Here is a 19,126-nt window from a genome sequence, read left to right as displayed (position 1 = left end):
CTCATGCACATACTTGCTGAAACCCTCCGTGTACACAGGAATGGAACAACGCACAATAAACAATAGTGAAACAGGTTAAGTTGACGCGTTGCTGAAACTGAACAAATCGCAGGCGTAAAAATGAACCACACATTAATGTCTCAACACACAAAGACACACAACAACAGGTCGGAAGCAAAAGCTCCTGAAAACCCTTCGAAGGAAAGCTTCCCTTCAGCGGCAGAGCTCTGATTGACTGCAGTGATTTGCAGCCGCTGCAACCACAGCGTTGTCACCGACACACAAACCAACACACACTCATGAATGAGACACACACTCACCAGGGCATCAGACGCACATCCCAGGAGAATAAAAAAAGACACAAAAAGCTGGAGAAGAAGTCTGATTATATTGGATTTCTCTCTCCCACACACATTTTCCACCCACCCAGTTACTCTCCCTCTTTCTTTCTCGCTCTCCCTCCTTGTCTCTCCATTGATGTGTCATGCTTGCTGTAACATGTATTTGCAGTGAGCGGGGGGGGGGGGGGGGGGGGGGGGGAGGCGTGTCACACTTCTCTGGCCTGCCTCTGCCCGGCCGGCCTGTCAGCTGCCTCACGTGTTGAGTGAAGGATCCACCTGTGACGAGTCCACTTCATCCAGAGGGCATCACCTACTCCTTGGGCCAAAGGGGGGGGGGGGGTGGAACCCTGCAGAGCGCCATGCAGCCAATCACAGGGCGGACCTTATACAAGCAACCATCGATTCCAGTTCATCTCAAAGGTATCGGATGGGGTTAAGGTTGCAGGTTAATCACAATCTAATTAGCCTCTTGAGGCACAAGCCGACGTGTTGGGGGGGGGCGTCCAGGGACGACAGCGGACATCCGGGGCCGACTCTCCCCGTTACACGTTCAAGTCCAGTGAGTCCACACGAGTCGGACTCAAACGTTTCTCCAAACTAAACACAAACACAATGCTACCAGACGTCATTTAGGCTCCTCCTCTATACTCTACTGATCCCAAAGGACCTTCAGGCATCCTGAAGAGCTACAGAGGTCAAGGTCAGAGGTCGTGGCCTCAGTCAGCAAGTTAGATAGATAGATAGATAGATAGATAGATAGATAGATAGATAGATAGATAGATAGATAGATAGATAGATAGATAGATAGATAGATAGATAGATAGATAGATAGATAGATAGATAGATAGATAGATAGATAGATAGATAGATAGATAGAGAGATAGAGAGATAGAGAGATAGATAGATAGATAGATAGATAGATAGATAGATAGATAGATAGATAGATAGATAGATAGATAGATAGATAGATAGATAGATAGATAGATAGATAGATAGATAGATAGATAGATAGATAGATAGATAGATAGATAGATAGATAGTTAGATAGATAGATAGATAGATAGATAGATAGATAGATAGATAGATAGATAGATAGATAGACAGAGAGACAGAGCGATAGATAAATAGATAGATAGATAGATAGATAGATAGATAGATAGATAGATAGATAGATAGATAGATAGATAGATAGATAGATAGATAGATAGATAGATAGATAGATAGATAGATAGATAGATAGATAGATAGATAGATAGATAGATAGATAGATAGATAGATAGATAGATAGATAGATAGATAGATAGATAGATAGATAGATAGATAGATAGATAGATAGATAGATAGATAGATAGATAGATAGATAGATAGATAGATAGATAGATAGATAGATAGATAGATAGATAGATAGATAGATAGATAGATAGATAGATAGATAGATAGATTACTTTATTCATCCCCGAAGGGAAATTAAGTCGTCATAGCAGCTGGTATATTTGAATACAATAAAATACAATACAATAGAATAAAATAAAAAATATTGAGGTAGAAAGAATAAAAACAGAAACACAAGATAAATAGGTAGATAAGGTGCAGTGGCAAGATGATGGTAATAGTACTGATGATATGATGGTAATGTTATTGTTAGACAGTATATAAAAATAGTACAGTATATATAGTTTATAATATAACTTAATATATATTTATATATGATAGTATTTATACCAATATAATAGCAGTATATAGTAATAATGGCAGCAACAGTATATATAATAATAATAATAATAATAATAATAATAATAATAATAATAATAATAATAATAATAATAATAACAATAATAATAATAAAATAATATAATAATAACAATTATAATTATAACAACACAAACAAGTATAAAAATGTGTATATAGCCTTATATATACAAAGAATATACAGAGAGTATGATATAATATATGACATATAGTAGAGGTATAAATATAAGTATTTGACTATACAATATATAATATAATATACTATGAGTGTAAGAATATGTAGACAGAGTGTGCAAAAGACAATAGAATCCAAAACACCAAACTCAAGCAGACGAAAGCAGCTCAACATATTGAGCTTTGGGCCTGAGGAGCACCTCCTCTGCAGGGAGGAGGTGCTCCTCCTCTTCTTCTCTGTTGATGGAGACTGGAGCCACAGCTGGAGCAGCCGTCCTCTCCAGGCTCCTCCTTCTGGTCCCAGCAGGCCTCGCTGCAGCCTCAGCACTAACTTCATTCTATCCTAATTATGATTGGATAGTAACCGGCTCCTGGCAGCAGAGCCACACATGGTTCACTCCATCTCTGTGCAGCTCGTCAGCCAGTTTCCTGATGAGCAGCCTCAGAGGCTCAGGAGCGTTGCTGGGTTTCATCCACGTGAGCGGGAGGAACCAGTTGGATCAGTGGGAGGAGTCCCCTGACTGAAACCAGTTTTACACAGCAGGATAACTTCACTAACCCTGGTGAGGGATAATCAGACGAGGAATAACATGCAGCTGCCAGGATTCATGAAAACGTGTCAATACTTGATGCTTTAGCTTCATTTTTGTTTTTGTTTTTGATTTTGATTTGTTTTTACACAACAAAGCTGCTGTTAGAGCTGATTTTAAAATCATTTTCATCGGTTTATAAGTGATGACATCTACAACTCATGGACCAAATTTTTGCAAACCTTTGAGTTGTTTTTTTCGTTGGGAACAATTTTTTTTTGATTATTTCGACACCACATGTATGCACAATAACTAACGTCTTCAGTCCAGGCATCTAAACTCTGTTGTTACTAAAGATTAAAATCCCTTCTTAAAACACTTCATTAAAAAGAGCCTCTATCACAGACATGGGCAAAGTACGGCCCGCGGGCCGTATACGGACCGTTGGGCTTTTTAATCCGGCCCACCGAACTTGTCCAAATAATAATAATTTTAAAAAAAATTAAATAAAAAAAAAAAACTAACAATTTAGTAGCATTTAAATGGCACGTACTTATAGCACTTAGTAGTTTTTCTTTATTTAGGAAGAAATCGTACTGTCTTGATTCTTGTTGTTCTGGGTTTGAACCCTCGGGGTTGAATTTACTTATTTTAAGTCGCTTTGGATAAAAGCGTCAGCTAAATTAAATTTGCCAGGGAGTGTGGTGTATCGGGCTCGAAAGGTCACATGTGCTACCTTCCCTTTGTCCCTTTGCCCTGTGAGCTCTTCTGTAAAATGAGAGGATCAAGGAAACGAAAAGTGGACAATGAGTGCCGAGTGTTTAACACGGAGTCGACAATAAAATACTTTTTCACTGAAGTCCAATCGAAGGCTGTATGCCTGATATGCCGAGAAACTGTCACAGTTTTCATGGAGTACAACATCAGCCGTCAGTTTGCTACGAAGCATGCTAACTACGCTAGCAAGCAGTCAACGCAAGAACGGGCGGCCGCAGCTCAGAGGTTGGCGACTAATTTACAGACTCAGCAACATTTTTCTTCACAGACAAACTGCAAAAAAATAGTCATTTACCAAGGCATGTTTTTGGGGGCATTCGAAATAGCAAAGGCTAGCAAGTCTTTCTCTGAAGACGAGTTTTTGTTAAATGTTCTTGCAAATAAGTGCTTTGCTACTTGGTAAAGGCCAAATCCTTTCATGTGATGATTATAATATATAATGTCATTTATATTAGTTCACAAAAACACTTCATCCATCTGTTCCTGGCCCGGCCCCTCTGTCAAATTTTGGAACCCATTGTGGCCCGCGAGTCAACAAGTTTGCCCACCACTGCTCTATCATATGAATGTTACTTTAATTTGATGTAAATATTTTTACAATGCCCGTTGATATGACTATTTAAAAGTCTATCAGATCAAGTCTGGGACAGAAAGCCTGTGTTACTCAGTAGAGCATGTATTAGTAGAATTTTATATTTTTATGTGAATATGATGTTAATTATATATTTTACTGTGTGACTATGATGCATATTTAATATTTTGATGTGTCATTATGATGTCGATTTTATAATTCTTGGTTTTCTGTTTTTTAAACTTGTCTAAAGTCTCTTTAAGCAAAGTATTATTATCACTATTATGAAGTCTGAAACACAAACATTTGCCAAATAAATGGTAAAACACAGAATATGACAGGAGATTGTAACTTTATTAGTTCTTACATAGTGCATGCATCAGCTCAGTTTTCAAGTTGACAGATACACATCTGATAGTCTGGCACTGATTTAACAAAGCATCGCTCCTGCTGTAGGGCGCCCCCTGTCAGCCAGAGCGTGCAGGTGCACTTTAAATGGGCTTACACCAAAACCCTTAGAATAACAGAGGCTTCCACAATATTATGTCATTTTATATTTCTTGGTTTTATGTTTTTTAAACTTGTCTAAAGTCTCTTTAAGCAAAGTTAAAAGTATTATCATCATTATTATCAAGTCTGAAACACAAACATTTGCCAAATAAATGGTAAAATACGGAATAAGACAGATTGTATAAAAGCACATCATCTGAGGCAGTAACACAAATGACATATGTTGTGACAAAGTTTGTACAGCTTGTTGCAGACCTGTTAACTTCTTGATTGTCATCAGTTGTCTCTTTATTAGTTCTTACAAGTGCATGCATCAGCTCAGCTTTCAGGTTGACAGATACACATATGATAGTCTGGCACTGACAGCACCTCTGATTTAACAAAGCATCTTTCCTGCTGTAGGGCGCCCCCTGTCAGCCAGAGCGTGTAGGTGCACTTTAAACACGCTTACACCAAAACCCTTAAGAACATAGACGGATAAACACTTGAATCTGGTCCTTCAAATTTTGGAAAAATTATTTTTTAGCAATCAATCTACTATAAAGAAAGAAGAGTAGAAATTTTTAGTTAATCATCAAAACAACTTGAAGTGAAAATACACAAACGATTGCATTACATGACAGATAATTCAAAGTTAGATAGAATATATTTATTGCCTCAGTATCTGCTCAGTGGCCATCGGGGGAATCGTCCTCCGGTTTCTGCTTCGTTTATTTACATCTTCTCTGGCGTCTGTTTACTTCAGAGCGATGGCGAGTGTTACCGAGTGGATCCCGTTGGAGCTGACGGATGTTGAAGAGCATTTACTTCTTCTTAAAGAACAAAGAAAAGAAAGTTAACATTTAGCAGCTAAAGAGATTTTTCTCCAACGTAAACGGTGGAATCAGAAACTAGACAAAGCCAAAAGAAGAGTGAATATGGAATAAACATTATATGTGATTTGAAAACGTGTCGAGGTTTTCCCACTCACTGCCACCTAGTGGCAGAGAAATCTGTTATTTCAATTTTAAATCTTTGTTTCTGGCTAAGACGGCGCTAAATGCCATCTTTGCTGCATCCTGTGCTGTATTAGCTCCCTTCACTGCCTCGTATCCAACAGCTCCTCCTGCTGCTCCTCCTACTACTCCTCCCACTGACACCCAGGCTATAGCAGCGACGCCCAGCACTTGACCTCCTGCTGCTGTTGCGACTGTCGTACCTGAAATTTGTTTATATAAGTTTGAACAGTCCCTCATTAATGGGATAGCTGCTTTAATCATGAATAATGCACCACATAAAGCTCCTAATAGCGCTCCTGTCACGATTCCTGTGAGTTCGATCAGAAGCCTTTCATGCACAATGGTTTTCGCCCTCTGTCGGATCTCGGCCTGCGATGTGTTTACTGACGACAGCTGTAAACGCTGCTCCTCCATCTTTATCTCCTCACTCACTCCTTGCAGTGCGTTGTTGGTGTAGTAGCCCCCTTTATTTCCCTTCACCATCTTCTCTATTGTGTCCAGAAGCTCTTCTGCCTGGAACTGGTTGCTCCTGTAGTCCTTCTTCTGGTTGTTATTCCAGGCTTTGTTATCGAAGACGTGGCACCGGCCACCGCACATCTCCACCAGATTACTCAGAGTCCTGTTCTGACTGACAAACTCCTGAATGCTCTGCCCTTCCTCAAGCTGCTTACCGTGAGTGAAGACGATTACGGCATATTTCAGAGCATCTTCAGAGAAATACTGAAGTATTTTAATGATGGTGGCCTGTTCCTGCTCAGTGAATCTTTCCACTTTAAGCACAATGAGAAAAGCATGAGGCCCCGGGGCCAGCTCCACCATACACCTGGTGATCTCAGATCTCAGGTCCTCCTCAGACCGGTCTGTATCAAACAAACCAGGAGTGTCGATCAGAGTCATGCTTCTTCCATGCACTGCTCCGGTTTCCGCTTGACATTGAATTGTTCCGGAGCTGGAGGAGGAGCTTGTTCTGAACAACTCCTCTGTTCCTAACAGGTTGTTAGCGAGGGCGCTTTTCCCAGATCCAGTTTTTCCCAGCAAGACGATCCTCATCGGACCCGTCGCTGGAGGAGAATAGTGACAACGACAATATCTATAGTTTAAGTATTCACTTTCTTCTTGTAATATTATGACATTATTTCTGCAATCTGTGACTTTTCTTTCTCTTTCATTAATGCTGCCTTCAGTTACCAGGGGCTGGAAGTCCTGATCTCTCCTCACCTTGGTCTGGTTGATGAGTATCCTCGATGAATTCTTTGAAGACCTGCGGAAACAAGGAATTATGTTTACTGTTCATATCTGATGCTGAAAAGATTGAGAGCTTGGTGGTTTCAAAATAAAATGTACAATTACTACTATTAAGCCTGTGACATGTTTATATAATGTAGAATAGTTTCTGTGTGAATTTGACAGAAATCAGGAAAAGACATTTCTGCTTATATTTTTATATCTTATAAAGTGTTAATGGCTCAATGCATTTCCCGTTTACCTCAGGAGCCTCCGTGTCAGAGGGGTGGATGGTGATTCGGACCAGGAGCGGCGTTCTACTGGCTCGGTTCTGTTTGAATCCATGGACCTCCTCCAGTAGAGCCCTGGCAATCACGCTGTGAGGAAAACGCAAGGCCGAACCCGCCCCGAGCACAGGGAGAGCCACAGATCCAAACCCCCTGGTCTCACAGGAAGCCAGGATGTTGTTAATGCCCAGTCTCAGAACCTGCAAAGGGTCAGAAGTCAGAATTCAATGAAGCAAGAACTGCATTATGGTGAAGAAAGTGGAAAACTGAGTGTGCTCACACAGAGACACTAATGAAACCCACTGCTTCACCTGGACTGCAGTTCCATCTTCGTCATCGTCCCAGGGAACGAGGTTGAGGAAGAAGATTGCTTTAGATGGAAGTCCAGTGACACCCTCCACCAGAACCGCATCGCCGGGCATTGATTCTTCTCCTCCTTCATTTTTAAACCGAGGAATCAAATCAGACTGGGATCCGACTAGGTTGGACAAAATGTCCCCAATAAGTGTAGAGAGAGGATCGGGTCCAACCATGGGAGACACCAGGGCATCCACCTAGAAGGGAAGCAGAAGATGAAAGGTTCCTCATCCTCTCACAAGCCAGCCACAGACAGTATAAGTGAATGTCTCCCTTTAACAATTTATAAAGTGTCTCACCTGCTGGGTCTCGATGGTTCCCTGGACAGCCTCCACATGGACATTGTCTCCAGGAGCTCCAGCAGTGGCTCCTCTTGTCATGTCTCCTCCTGCAGTGTCTGTCTGGATCCTCACTTCACGAGGTTGACTGCTCGACTGGTCCAAAATATACTGAATGACAGTTTCATTCAACTCCTCAACTTCTTTGGTGTGACCTAGCAGGCACACTGTGCTGTCTGCATAAAACACTGCCTGAGCTCTTAGCTGCCCTTGGTTCATCTCAGATGTTTTGGACGTGAGCTTTTCCCGAAGTTCAGATGGAACAGCTGAGCTATTAGGAAGGTCAATCTTGAGTTCCTTGAACTTTTCTTGCATTTTATTTGCTGGGTCGTCCAGTTTATCAGGTGAGAGGGAGAAGAAACAAAGCTCTATGTCTCGTAACTCTATTTCCACCTCGTCACCAACCCCTAGAAAGTCCTGCAGTGCCCCTGGACCTCCATAAGCCTTCCTTAAGAAGGCCAGAAGATGTGGGCTCATGTTAGAAACTCTCCTTTCTAACACCAGGTTCTCTCTACCAGAGATCCACTCTCCAGCCTCAACAACATCCTTCAAAGAACCTTCTAGAGCTACCTGACCTGCATCTCTCCGTGTGACCTGAACTCCTGGAAAACGTTTTCCCAAACCCTCCTCAATCTCTCTCCAGAGGAGGCGGAGTTTAGCCTCACCCATTCGACGGATGCTGGTTTGCTTCTCACCAGATCGACGTTGAAACATCAATTCCTCAATATCCATCAATCTGGCATTTACCTGTGAATGTTTTCCAACCACAACCACCATCCCGCTTTCAGGGTACTCCCTCACATCATCTGCAGCCTGACGAGACCTAAGCAAAGCTTTGACCTTGAGAAGGTCAAACTCAAAGTGGCAGCTGTAGCCCTGTAAGAGTTTGTCTACCTCAGCTTTCAAACTTCTACTTTCAGCTCCAGCACCAGGTTGAGCTGATCTCCTGACTGTAAGCCTGCCCTCTTCTGGACACAGCTGAGCACTGCAGTCCATAGAGGCAAGTTCCGTCTCCAGCTCCTTCCATGCCTGTGGACATTCCTTCAGATAACGAAGGAGGTAGGTATCAGGTCGTAGTTCACACTCTTCACCACTAGGTGGCGGAATGGAGGCAGGAATAGACTGTAGACTCTGTTAAAAGGAAACATACATTCAAACCATAATACTAATTCATTGGTCTGTTGATTTACAAAAAAACTAGTTCATAAATCAACATTACATGACAAACTATGTTTCATTGTTTGAATGCAGAACCTTGACCGACTGACACAAACCTTTTGGACCGGAGATGTTGAACCGGGACTCGGACTGCAGGCTGCGACGGGAGGAGCGGAGGAGGATTCCAGGCTTCCTCGAACAACGAGCACCCAACGAGTCCCATCTGCAAACTCCACCACGTGCTCAGATCTCTGCAGGACACGTTGCTGATCTAAGAAGGGAAAGAAAATTAGAACCAACAAAGAACTCAAGAGTGCAAAGACAAATCCAGAAATCGCAACACATGGGAAACTAAGTTAACGTCTTCAAGATAATGCACAAGACAGTCCAGATCTCGTGAGTGGTTTCATGGGTTGATATGCACTGTGCTAATCTAGTTTTATATTGATCTATTCATTATTGTTTATATTTCTTCAATTTAACATCTAAATTTTATCATTTTGTCGTGTAAAGCACTTTGTAACTGTGCTTCGTGAATACAAGGTGTGACTCATTAGGTGTTACTCACCAGGATTCACATCCTGTTTCACCATTTGTCTTTCCACACCTTAGGAAGTATTTATAATAATTTCTTTATTTTCAAAGCACAGCCACACAAGTGAAACACTGAAAACATATTTCAGCATGGCAACATTACAATAATAATGAATCTAGAACCTCAGTCTGCTGTATTTGCTTAGACAGGGTGTTCCAGAGCCTGGGGACTCTCATTTCTAAAAGCTCTACCCTCCTATGGGGACAGAATATATATATTTTTGGGTAGTTGACAAATAAGGGTGAAACAGTATTTTTTTAATAAAGTTCTAATGAGGATTACAGTTGTATGAAATTATAATGTTCAAATGCTGAATTTTTTTAAACTGCTAGTGTTCCGTGGATTTTTTGTATAATTTCATTGTGGTGTGACTGGCCGTCACACCGCAGGACATTTTCATCCTTGTGGCCATTTTGAGTCATTGCTATACAAGACTGACCATAGCTATTATGCTAACTGAATAATAACACAGTGTAACCTTAATATGTTTAATTAAATTTTTTTTTAAAACGTAAAATTTTTTTTATAATTTTTTCTTTACAAATTTTTAACTACAGCCGTGACACTACAGGACGATCAAAAAATGACACATTCATTGTCTGACAGAAAAAGTGAAATTATGAAATAAATCAGAGGTTAACAGTCACCTTTCAACATACACAGTACATTCCAACATCTGGGGGGCTTCCTGGTAGTGGGATAAACTAAGGACCCCCATAGTTGTCCATGTAACTGCCGTTTCAAAAATCTGATTTTCCATGTCCCACCACAGGACAGCATTTGTGTTACGAAAGTTATTTTGCTGTAAATACTAATATACTAGTTTTGTGCATATTAAAACCTAATATTAATAAAGTCATTATATACAATATAATGCCAAGGCAGTTATTACCTGCTCCAGATAGTTCTGGTTTATTTTGTTAATATATAAGTTTAATGCTTCACCTATGTTACGGTCACACCGCAGGACATTTTGCGTATTCACCTTAAAATATAATCAAAACATAACAGATATTTCATACAAAATCATAAGTTTAAAACAAAGTACCATAATATGCATCACATCCGTGTGTTGTTTAAGTGTTTAAATGCATCTAAATAAACATTCACACTTAATTACAGAAAAATCATGCGTCATGTCATCCACCCATATATATATATAGTTCTGTATATTTCCCAGTCAACTCAACACTGTATCTCGACATGACTCATTGTGACATACCTTGTGGGTTTCCATGCAACCAGCTGTTATATATTGTTATTGATTTCCACCGGGTGCGGCCCAGTCACGAGGGAATCAACCCGCAGTGACTTGTCTTTGTCTTTTGTTGGAATTTCAAACTTTTAACTATAGCCTGAGCTGATTGAACTTAACCAAATAAAGATAGGAGTAGTTTTAGCTAGATATTATGCCTTCATACAAATGATTTTAATAACTGTTGCTGCTTAGTGTTAATAATAAATCTTTTTACTTAAAGATACTTAACTTTTTGATATTAAAGCATAATTTAATAAAGCTGCATTCGACATAAGACAGAGTTCCAGGAGCTGTCTGATAAGTCAACAAACTCAGCCCAGTGCGCGTCACCGACGAAAGTGAAAGTGTTTTGGTTGTTTCGGGTAAACACATTACCCAGAAACCAGGGCAGAGGTCATATCAAATCATTTCTGTTATGAACTCTTCCACAGTCCGGAACCTGTTTGGTTCTTAACGCTCTGATACAAACTGAATCTAAGCTACATTCAAGTAGTTTGGTTTCTTACGGCTCCACATATAGAACAACACTAACAAGGAGTTCTTCAGTGATGTGTGCGTGTGGTGACGAACCTGTTTGACTGGTGAACGCGACACTGAAGACCTCATCGCGCACGCGGGTCGGGGGTCCGCAGGCAGCCCCTCCGGACAAGCGGCGCAGAGAGAAGTGCTTCTCTAGCGCCCTCCTCTGGTCCCGGAGCAGCGGACCGGGGACCTCAAAGAAAACTGGGAACTGGTTCACGTCTCCCATCGTGCTCCTGTGGGAGGAGGAGGTGCACTGGTTCAGCCTGGAGGAGAGCAGGAGCTCGACCGACCAGCGGACTGTCTGCGCGTCTCTGGTGGAAACAATCCACTGGGCGGAGGGAGGGCCAAATATGGGTTGCCATGGAGACCACCTTTGGGCAGAAGGATATGTTAACCCTGTATGAGATCATGTCGAGTTATTCTGACCCGTCTCAAGGAAATATATCCTACCAGTGGCGATTTTAACCTGAAATTTCTGGTGGGGCAATTTTGTATGACGTCATGTCACCGTCACAAAAATAGAGGTAGCTGATTATTATAAGCAGTAGGCCTATATAGACCAGTGAGATATATTATGGGCTGCATTTTGAGCAGGGAGCAGAAATCCTATTTCAAATACATTTCACATGCTTTAGCGCTCAGCCCGACACAAAGATGTTGCCTATAATACAGCATTAAAGTAAAATGATTGCAACAAAGTAAAAGGATTAGACTGACACATAGCTCAAATAACTTGCATAATTTATTAATTTATTATTATCAACATGAGGCGACATGCACCAGCTTCATCTGCACAACACTTTGTGTTTTCCTCCCTAAATAAAGACGGCCTGCAACTGTTTAGAGTCATTGCTAAGTGTCATGGATAATAGAGTTAATTTCTATATTCATTATATATTATATATTCAAATGAACACTACTTAGAACCATGTTTATCTTTTGCTTTCTGATTTGATACACTTTAGATTAAAAACCCAGTGTTTTATTTTTCTTCTTTGCCATAAGAGACAGAACACGGTCAGCACAGCTGTGTCCTTCAGGCTCGTCCGTACCTAATAAAATGATAGGAAACATAAAAGTATGGCATTATTGTAGAGGAAGTGTTACTTATGAACAAAGCTTGTATCCTTATTTTCTGTGGATATATTTAACTACTGATTTTGAATATGGTTTTGGATTAAACTGTGCACTACCAAGACAATGAATGTAATGTATGGAGTTCTTCCACATTATTAGTATTGCATATATTATTTAATACATTATGTATTATGTGCAATACTTCACTTTGATTGTTTGTAAGTTATGAAAACATGTCTGTACCTGGAGTCAGTGTTGAAGTGATGACTCAGTGTTCAGTCTGGTTGGATTCCACTTCTGTCTCATGTTTCACATCCTAGAGGAACATTCCACAAAAATAAACAGATCTAGAAAGTCATACATGTGCCATGTTACCACTTTTACATGTTAAAAATAAAAGTTTATTACTTCATAGTTCATCAGATTATAATCTTTTCAGTTTAGGAAATAGGTGATGGGTAAGATTAACGATGTAAAAAACTGAATATAGTACTACTATAAATACTCACGTTTCAGTTGATCACAGTAAATCTGTTTCTGCAGAAAAATAATCTGTGTAACATAATCAAGTCAAATGAGTTGGCGAGTGAAATAACTTTACATTATATTAGATATCTTACGTGGGGGGGCTTATTCTCCAAACACACTCATCCTCATAAACTAACGCTGCTCTCTGCTGGGTGGACGGATCATGTGGCTTCATGTCGGGTCAATAAGTCCCAGTAGCAAGCAGACACAGACAGAAACACACACGAATCAAATTACTTCAAAACAAGACTATAATGCTTGTGAGTCAAGTTTATTCACACACACATTCACGCTACTTTGCATATAAAATAAAATAAAATATATTTTTGCCACAAAGTTCAGAGATGCAGTATTTAGCTTTCTGCACAACAGCGCCATCTGGTGGAAACGCCACTGGATCCTACATATAACAAGCTTTACCTGTGCAGCTCTTTCCTGACAAGAGGATACAACTATAAAATGAAGAATAAAAACAAAACAAATCAAAACTCTTTTTCTCTTTTAAAGTATTATTTTAAAAAAGGGGTTTTGAAGCAATAATAGAATAAGCGTTTCTGATCTCAGCTGGTTCAGTCATTCTATTGAATTATCTTTTGGACAAATTGCAAAGTTGGTGGAATTCCTTTGAGTTTGTGGAACTTTATAAGAAACCTTCTAAGAACAAAAAGTTAAACTCGTCTGGGTGGAGCAGTTTCTCTCATCAGCCCCTGATGGATTCATCCTCTCAAAACAAGTCCAACCTGATGCTTATTGTTTCACATTCAAACTGGTTATTCATTATTCTTCCTTCTTAGCCTTAAACTCAATGTTATTATTTAAATATTACACCTCTTTTCAACTCGCGTTTACATTTCTGATCCTTGTTAATTATTTTCTTTCAGGAACTGTCGACCCCTTTAAATCTCGGCTTCGTTTCGAAGCAGCTTTTAAAATGTAAAATGACAATACTATTAATTCAATGTAAAGATGGTGGTAAACAATAAAAGACACGTGCTAACCTGCACTGTGAGTTTACAGCCGTGTTCTGTCGCTCGCTTTCCATTTGATTTAAATATGTTCTGTGCGTCAAGGAAAATTCCCCGGAGCCAGAACCACTCCTGAAATACTTTCCTGAACCACAACTACACTAAATATTTATTTGTTTAAGTAAATTCTTTAATCAAATCACAACCTTTCACACGGTTCAATACTGATACATTTTACTGTCATGAACAGAAGATATAAGAAGGATGATATTCAGCTCGGAGGGGTTTGGTTTGCATTTCTGTCAATGACAATATTTGACACTGTCTTCTCCAGTGTTTCTGACTTCCTCCTCCTGTGTCACACATCATATAAAATACAGAACTCAGATCTGTCCCCTTATACTTGTGTTGCACACTGAGCAGGAGTCACATTAGAGGTTAAATATCATCTTTGCAGATATCTGGAAATACACAAACATGCACTGTGCACACGTACATCCACACACATTGTAAGTGAGCTTTTGAATTATTGGGATTTCCTGGTCTCAGCAGAATAAGGCAGCAAATTGTTTGAGTCCACATCAGTTATCAGTAAGTGTGTGTGTGTGTGTGTGTGTGTGTGTGTGTGTGTGTGTGTGTATGTGTGTGTGTCCTTCACTTCTTCCTCTCAGCCGCTCACAAACACTAGTCTGGCGGTGTAGGCCAGGTCAGCGAGGTAAAGCAGGAAGTTGACGCCCGTGAGCACCGAAGCCGCGATCAGCTTGGACGCCTCGCTGCTCCGGCCCTGATACTGTTTGTCGAACTGGAACACGGGCCAGATGATGGTGGCGGTCAGGTACATGATCACCGCCAAGAGCCCGTACCCCGACAGGAACTTGGAGAAGGGGATGGGGAGCCAGCCGGTGCACTCGCCCACGCACAGCACCACCACAGCCATGGAGAGGATGAAGCAGATGCAGTACACGGCCATGCACCACTTGAGCGCCGGGTGCTGGTCGTACGACGGAGGGTCGCTGACCAGGATGAAGATGATACAGGCCACGAAGGTCTGTGTCACCTTCAGCAGGCCCGGCGCCGTGGCCATGTAACCCGCCGTCTCTCCCGGCCTGGCTTTGGTTAGGCTCACCTCCCCCATGTAGGCCACCGCTGCCAGGCAGGAGAAGACCGTGGAGACGATGCGATGGTCACGGGCCTCGCTGGGCGCCGTCTGGCCCCGGAGGAAGAAGAGCGGGAAGATGACCGAGGCTGAGAGGCACAGCAGGGCGGCGTAGCAGGCGATAGTGATGGGGAAGTTGGACCAGGAGACTGGGATTCTTGACTGGAGGCCAAACTGGTGCACCAGCAGCACCAGCAGCGTGCAGGAGAAGCTGAACGCCCAGCAGAAGATGCACCAGTCGGCCATGCCTCCGTGCGGCAGCGAGCCGGCGTGCGCTGCCGCACTGAACGCCACGCAGGTGAAGAGCAGGGCGGCCAGGCGCACCCACAGCAGCTGGGAGGTGGGGAAGACGAGTAGTGGCATGTTGGGAGATGTTCGGAGAGGCTCCAGCGGGGGTCAAAGGTGAGGATTTCAAACTGAAGGTGGGATCCTGCTCGTCACATATTCTGCAAAAAAAAGACCAAAAAAACAAGAGAGTAAGCAGGTAAAACAGATTCAGGGTTTTGAAATGAGTATTTAGTATTTCAGTATTTATTTAGTAGTTTCTCTACTTGGAGTGGGAGGGGGGGGCGAGGCTGCAGTTTGCAAGCTCACCACTAGGTATCATCCACAGGTTAGTTTAGGCCTCGAAGCTGTGAACCTGAATCATCAGGCAGCTGCAGATTTGAATGTTTTATTTTGATTTCCACCCGTGACATGTTGAGACTCACACTGAAGTTGTGTGATGAATCTTGGATGTTCAAGCTGTGACCTGGTGTAGGACGTTCTGTACAAACACACAACTCATTTTATTAGCCACTAACCCCCGATGCCACACTTCCTGTTTTGTGTAACGAACGCAGGAAGCAGCTCTGAGGCGCTAATGGGTTCACAGGAAACTCAGCTCTTCATCACAAAGTGGGACTCATGCCTTCTCACAAACAGCCACAATGTCCGGAGATCATCTGCAGTTCAGTGTCTGAAAGCAGCTGTGGTGACTGGTTTATTTTTTTATTTTTTACATTGTTTTTATTGCAGTTTTTTGTTTCTATTCAACAAAACAAACAAGCACAAAACATACATGACAGCTCTTACAAAAGGGATAAACATATGACATGATACAAGAGGTGATGAATCTCACAGTGCACGAATGTCCTTCAAGTCCACAGCAGTTCTTTTAATAGGGTGGAAGAAAGGTCTAGACCGATATAATCCAAAAATGGGCGCCACACTCTGTAGAACTGATCTACACTGTGATGTATGACGTTGGTGAGATATTCTAAAGGGATCAATTCATAAATTATTTTGCGCCAACCACAGACAGAAGGGACCTTGTCACTAATCCTCTGCACAAGAACATTTTTCCTAGCTGCAAATGTTAAAATATTACACAATCTTTTGTTGACTGCTGTTTTCAAACAGTCACTTGGGAGACCTAGAATCAGGGATATGGGGTCCATTCCTATATTAATATGAAAAATTCTCTCGATTTCACTTATAACTTCAGCCCAATATCTTTGAAGTTTATAGCAAGACCAGAAACAATGAGTTAAAGTTGTGGTGACTGGTTTATTAAAAGAAACACACTGCTACCAGGACAGGGGCCAATCAGATATCAGTGGGGCCGGTCTCCCCCCCTGGATCCGCCCCTGGATCTGCCCCTGCTGCTGCTGACAGGAAACCACTCTTTGGTTTTGCGTTTTTAACCCCTTTAATAGTTCCTTAGTATTCATTACATGCATCCCTAACCGCTGGCTTTTAATATATACAGTATATGAACCAACCTGAGAACTATACTGTAGAAAGCTCCGTTTACACTGAGTACTGAAACTTCTTGAAATGCTTCCTGGTTCTCTCCCTCTTGGAACCAGAACCAGGTCTGAGACCACATGAGGCTGAGAGACCGTTAGAGTGACGTTCAGAGGATCGAACCCGGTCCACCTGATGCTCACAGGGGTACAGAGGGTTTCTCTCTCAGATCCAGATAGCGGATCATACCGCACCCCGTTGGAATCTCACTCTCCAGAAATAACCTCGATCTGCTTCCTCCTGCTCCAGCTCCCAGAGAGAGAGAGAGAGAGAGAGAGAGAGAGAGAGAGAGAGAGAGAGAGAGAGAGAGAGAGAGAGAGAGAGAGAGAGAGAGAGAAGGTCCATGGAGAAGGTCTTACCGTGCTGATGTTTCCTCTGATGGGGTTTTAAACAAGATTAAAGTTGCGGAAGGTCTGTGCGCAGTCTGCGTCTCATCATCATCCTCCTCTTCCTCCTCATCATCATCATTATCCTCCTCCTCCTTCCGCCCCGTACTGAGCCTTATTTGGTAAAGAGCAGGAACCTTCTCCGATGAGCCTCCACCCCATAGTCCTCAGAGTCCACCCAGTCCACCCCATAGTCCACAGTCCTCCCAGTCCACCCAGTCCACCTAGTCCACCTAGTCCACCCAGTCCCGTGTCTTCCATGTTGCATCGAGGGATTCACTCTCCTCCAGATGTTTGTGTTATCTTAACTATTATTTACCAATAAAGTAGTGTTGAATATTGCACATATTTCCATGTTGTACAAATTGGGGTAGATTCTTATTTTATTGGTTTATAATCCAGTACTTGTTTCTTGTTTCTCTGTATTTTTGCACTTAATATTCTTGTCATGCACCACAGCTAATTATTAGTATGTTGACAACCTGGTAATAAATCATGACTGTTTCAATAACCACTTAAAAATTTTTAATAAAAACTTAACAAATGTGATATGAATAAAACTATCTTCTCAAATGATCTACTTATTACCTTCTACTGTCATATTCACTTGATAATAATTCATCGTTATTATTATTAGCTGATAAAATGAGATGTGTGTAAACACGAACCTTCAACTTATCTCAACTATTATTTACCAATAAAGCAGTGTTGAATATTGCACATATTTCCATGTTGTACAAACTGGTGAAGTTTCTTATTGTATATGTTTGTAAACCAGTACTTGTTTATTAATTTGCTTGGTCTCTCTTTATGTATTTTCGACTTAATATTCTTGTCATGCACCCAAGCTAATTATTAGTATGTTGACAACCTGGTAATAAATCATGACTGTTTCAATATCCATTTAAAAAATTGTAATAAAAACGTAACAAATGTGATATGAACAAAACTATCTTCTCAAATGATCTACTTCTTTCTTTCTACTGTCATATTCACGTGATATTAATTCATAATTGTTATTATTAGCTGATAACCGGAGGTGTGACCCTGGAGCCGGGGACCCGTCCTGCAGTAGCGCGCTGCAGCCGGGCCAGGCCGCTGCTGTGCCCCGTGAGAGCTGCTCGAGGACCCGCTGGAGGATCACACAGAATCACAACACAGCGGAGGAACCAGGACCCGATCCGGAGCAGAACCCGGCTGAGATCAGCCCCGGAGCTCCGTGTCGGACCCCGGGAGAGAGAGGTGAACCCGCCTGGTGCCTGTGGGACTTGCTCCGGAGAGGAGACCCCCGGGTGGAGCTCAGCTGGAGCCGAACTCCCCTGCTAGCTAGCCGGCTAACCTGCAGCGTTAGTGCCTGAATTTGCACCACAAACTGGGGTTGATCGCTCCGGAGAGGTGCGTGGACATCCACATCCCTCCGTCGTCCCTCCACCCGCATGCAGGTGAGGTCTCTGCGGCAGCTTCGTCCAGAACCAGCCGGTTAGCCCGCCCGCCCGGAGGAAGGAGCGACCCGTCGGCGCAGCTGCGAGCCGGCGACCCCGCACGTTCGCTCGGCGTGAGCACCAGCGCGATGCCGCGGCTTGAGAGCGGCCTGTCCGCGGAGCTAGCCCCGGCGAGCTCCCGCTAGCTGGGCACGACAGGCCGCCTCCGAGGGTCGCTACCCCCGCACAGGAGGGCTCCTTCGACCGGTCCCAGCCCCGCACCGGGGGAGCACCTGGAGCTCCGGGTCACCTCCAGGCTCTGATCCACCTGAGAGGAACGAAACGCCGGGGAAAGGGTTCGGTTAGCCGGCTCGTTAGCCTGCGGGCTGCTGGTTGTTTACAGTGGGCTAGCTTGT

At 42.4% G+C, this 19,126-nt stretch overlaps 2 protein-coding genes and 1 long non-coding RNA gene across 5 annotated transcripts; all 3 read right to left on the bottom strand.

Annotated features, from left to right (window-relative positions):
* Positions 1-4,477: 4,477 nt before the first annotated feature.
* On the bottom strand, positions 4,478-11,742 carry LOC132995937 (uncharacterized). 3 transcript variants are annotated; one of them, XM_061066187.1, is made up of 8 exons: positions 11,438-11,742; positions 9,131-9,285; positions 7,818-8,987; positions 7,473-7,715; positions 7,137-7,361; positions 6,869-6,911; positions 6,083-6,711; positions 4,478-5,464 (listed from the first exon to the last, which is right to left on the bottom strand). In XM_061066187.1, the coding sequence occupies exons 1-8, from the start codon at positions 11,613-11,615 to the stop codon at positions 5,456-5,458; spliced, it is 2,652 nt and encodes an 883-aa protein (XP_060922170.1). In that variant the 5' UTR covers positions 11,616-11,742; the 3' UTR covers positions 4,478-5,455. The 3 variants fall into 3 exon arrangements, with proteins under 3 accessions (XP_060922170.1, XP_060922168.1, XP_060922171.1); XM_061066185.1 differs by having other exon boundaries at positions 4,478-6,711; positions 11,438-11,737; XM_061066188.1 differs by lacking the exon at positions 11,438-11,742 and adding an exon at positions 10,832-10,889 and having other exon boundaries at positions 4,478-6,711.
* Positions 11,743-12,127: 385 nt separating this feature from the next.
* Positions 12,128-13,024, bottom strand: LOC132995938 (uncharacterized). The gene is made up of 3 exons (XR_009677059.1): positions 12,976-13,024; positions 12,710-12,763; positions 12,128-12,441 (listed from the first exon to the last, which is right to left on the bottom strand). It is a non-coding gene; the product is annotated as an uncharacterized LOC132995938 (long non-coding RNA).
* Positions 13,025-14,578: 1,554 nt separating this feature from the next.
* myadma (myeloid associated differentiation marker a) lies at positions 14,579-17,350 on the bottom strand. Its single transcript, XM_061066055.1, has 2 exons — positions 17,263-17,350; positions 14,579-15,561 (listed from the first exon to the last, which is right to left on the bottom strand). Exon 2 carries the CDS (start codon positions 15,476-15,478, stop codon positions 14,627-14,629), a length of 852 nt encoding a protein of 283 aa, XP_060922038.1. The 5' UTR covers positions 15,479-15,561; positions 17,263-17,350; the 3' UTR covers positions 14,579-14,626.
* Between the last annotated feature and the right edge of the window lie 1,776 nt (positions 17,351-19,126).

This window comes from Limanda limanda, chromosome 22 (assembly GCF_963576545.1).
Source record: "Limanda limanda chromosome 22, fLimLim1.1, whole genome shotgun sequence".
Taxonomy (NCBI): domain Eukaryota; kingdom Metazoa; phylum Chordata; class Actinopteri; order Pleuronectiformes; family Pleuronectidae; genus Limanda; species Limanda limanda.
The sequence above is the reverse complement of the archived record's forward strand: the minus strand, read 5'-3'. Positions and strand labels throughout refer to the sequence as shown.

What these genes read in the sequence shown, in the direction of transcription:
- LOC132995937 (XM_061066185.1), bottom strand. Translation starts at nt 11,615, where the DNA reads ATGGGAGACGTGAACCAGTTCCCAGTTTTCTTTGAGGTCCCCGGTCCG. An exon ending in CAACATCTCCGGTCCAAAAG is followed by an intron (nt 8,988 to 9,130) that starts GTTTGTGTCAGT and finishes TCCTTTTAACAG; the next exon opens with AGTCTACAGTCTATTCCTGC. An exon ending in AAGATGGAACTGCAGTCCAG is followed by an intron (nt 7,362 to 7,472) that starts GTGAAGCAGTGG and finishes GACCCTTTGCAG; the next exon opens with GTTCTGAGACTGGGCATTAA.
- myadma (XM_061066055.1), bottom strand. Translation starts at nt 15,478, where the DNA reads ATGCCACTACTCGTCTTCCCCACCTCCCAGCTGCTGTGGGTGCGCCTG.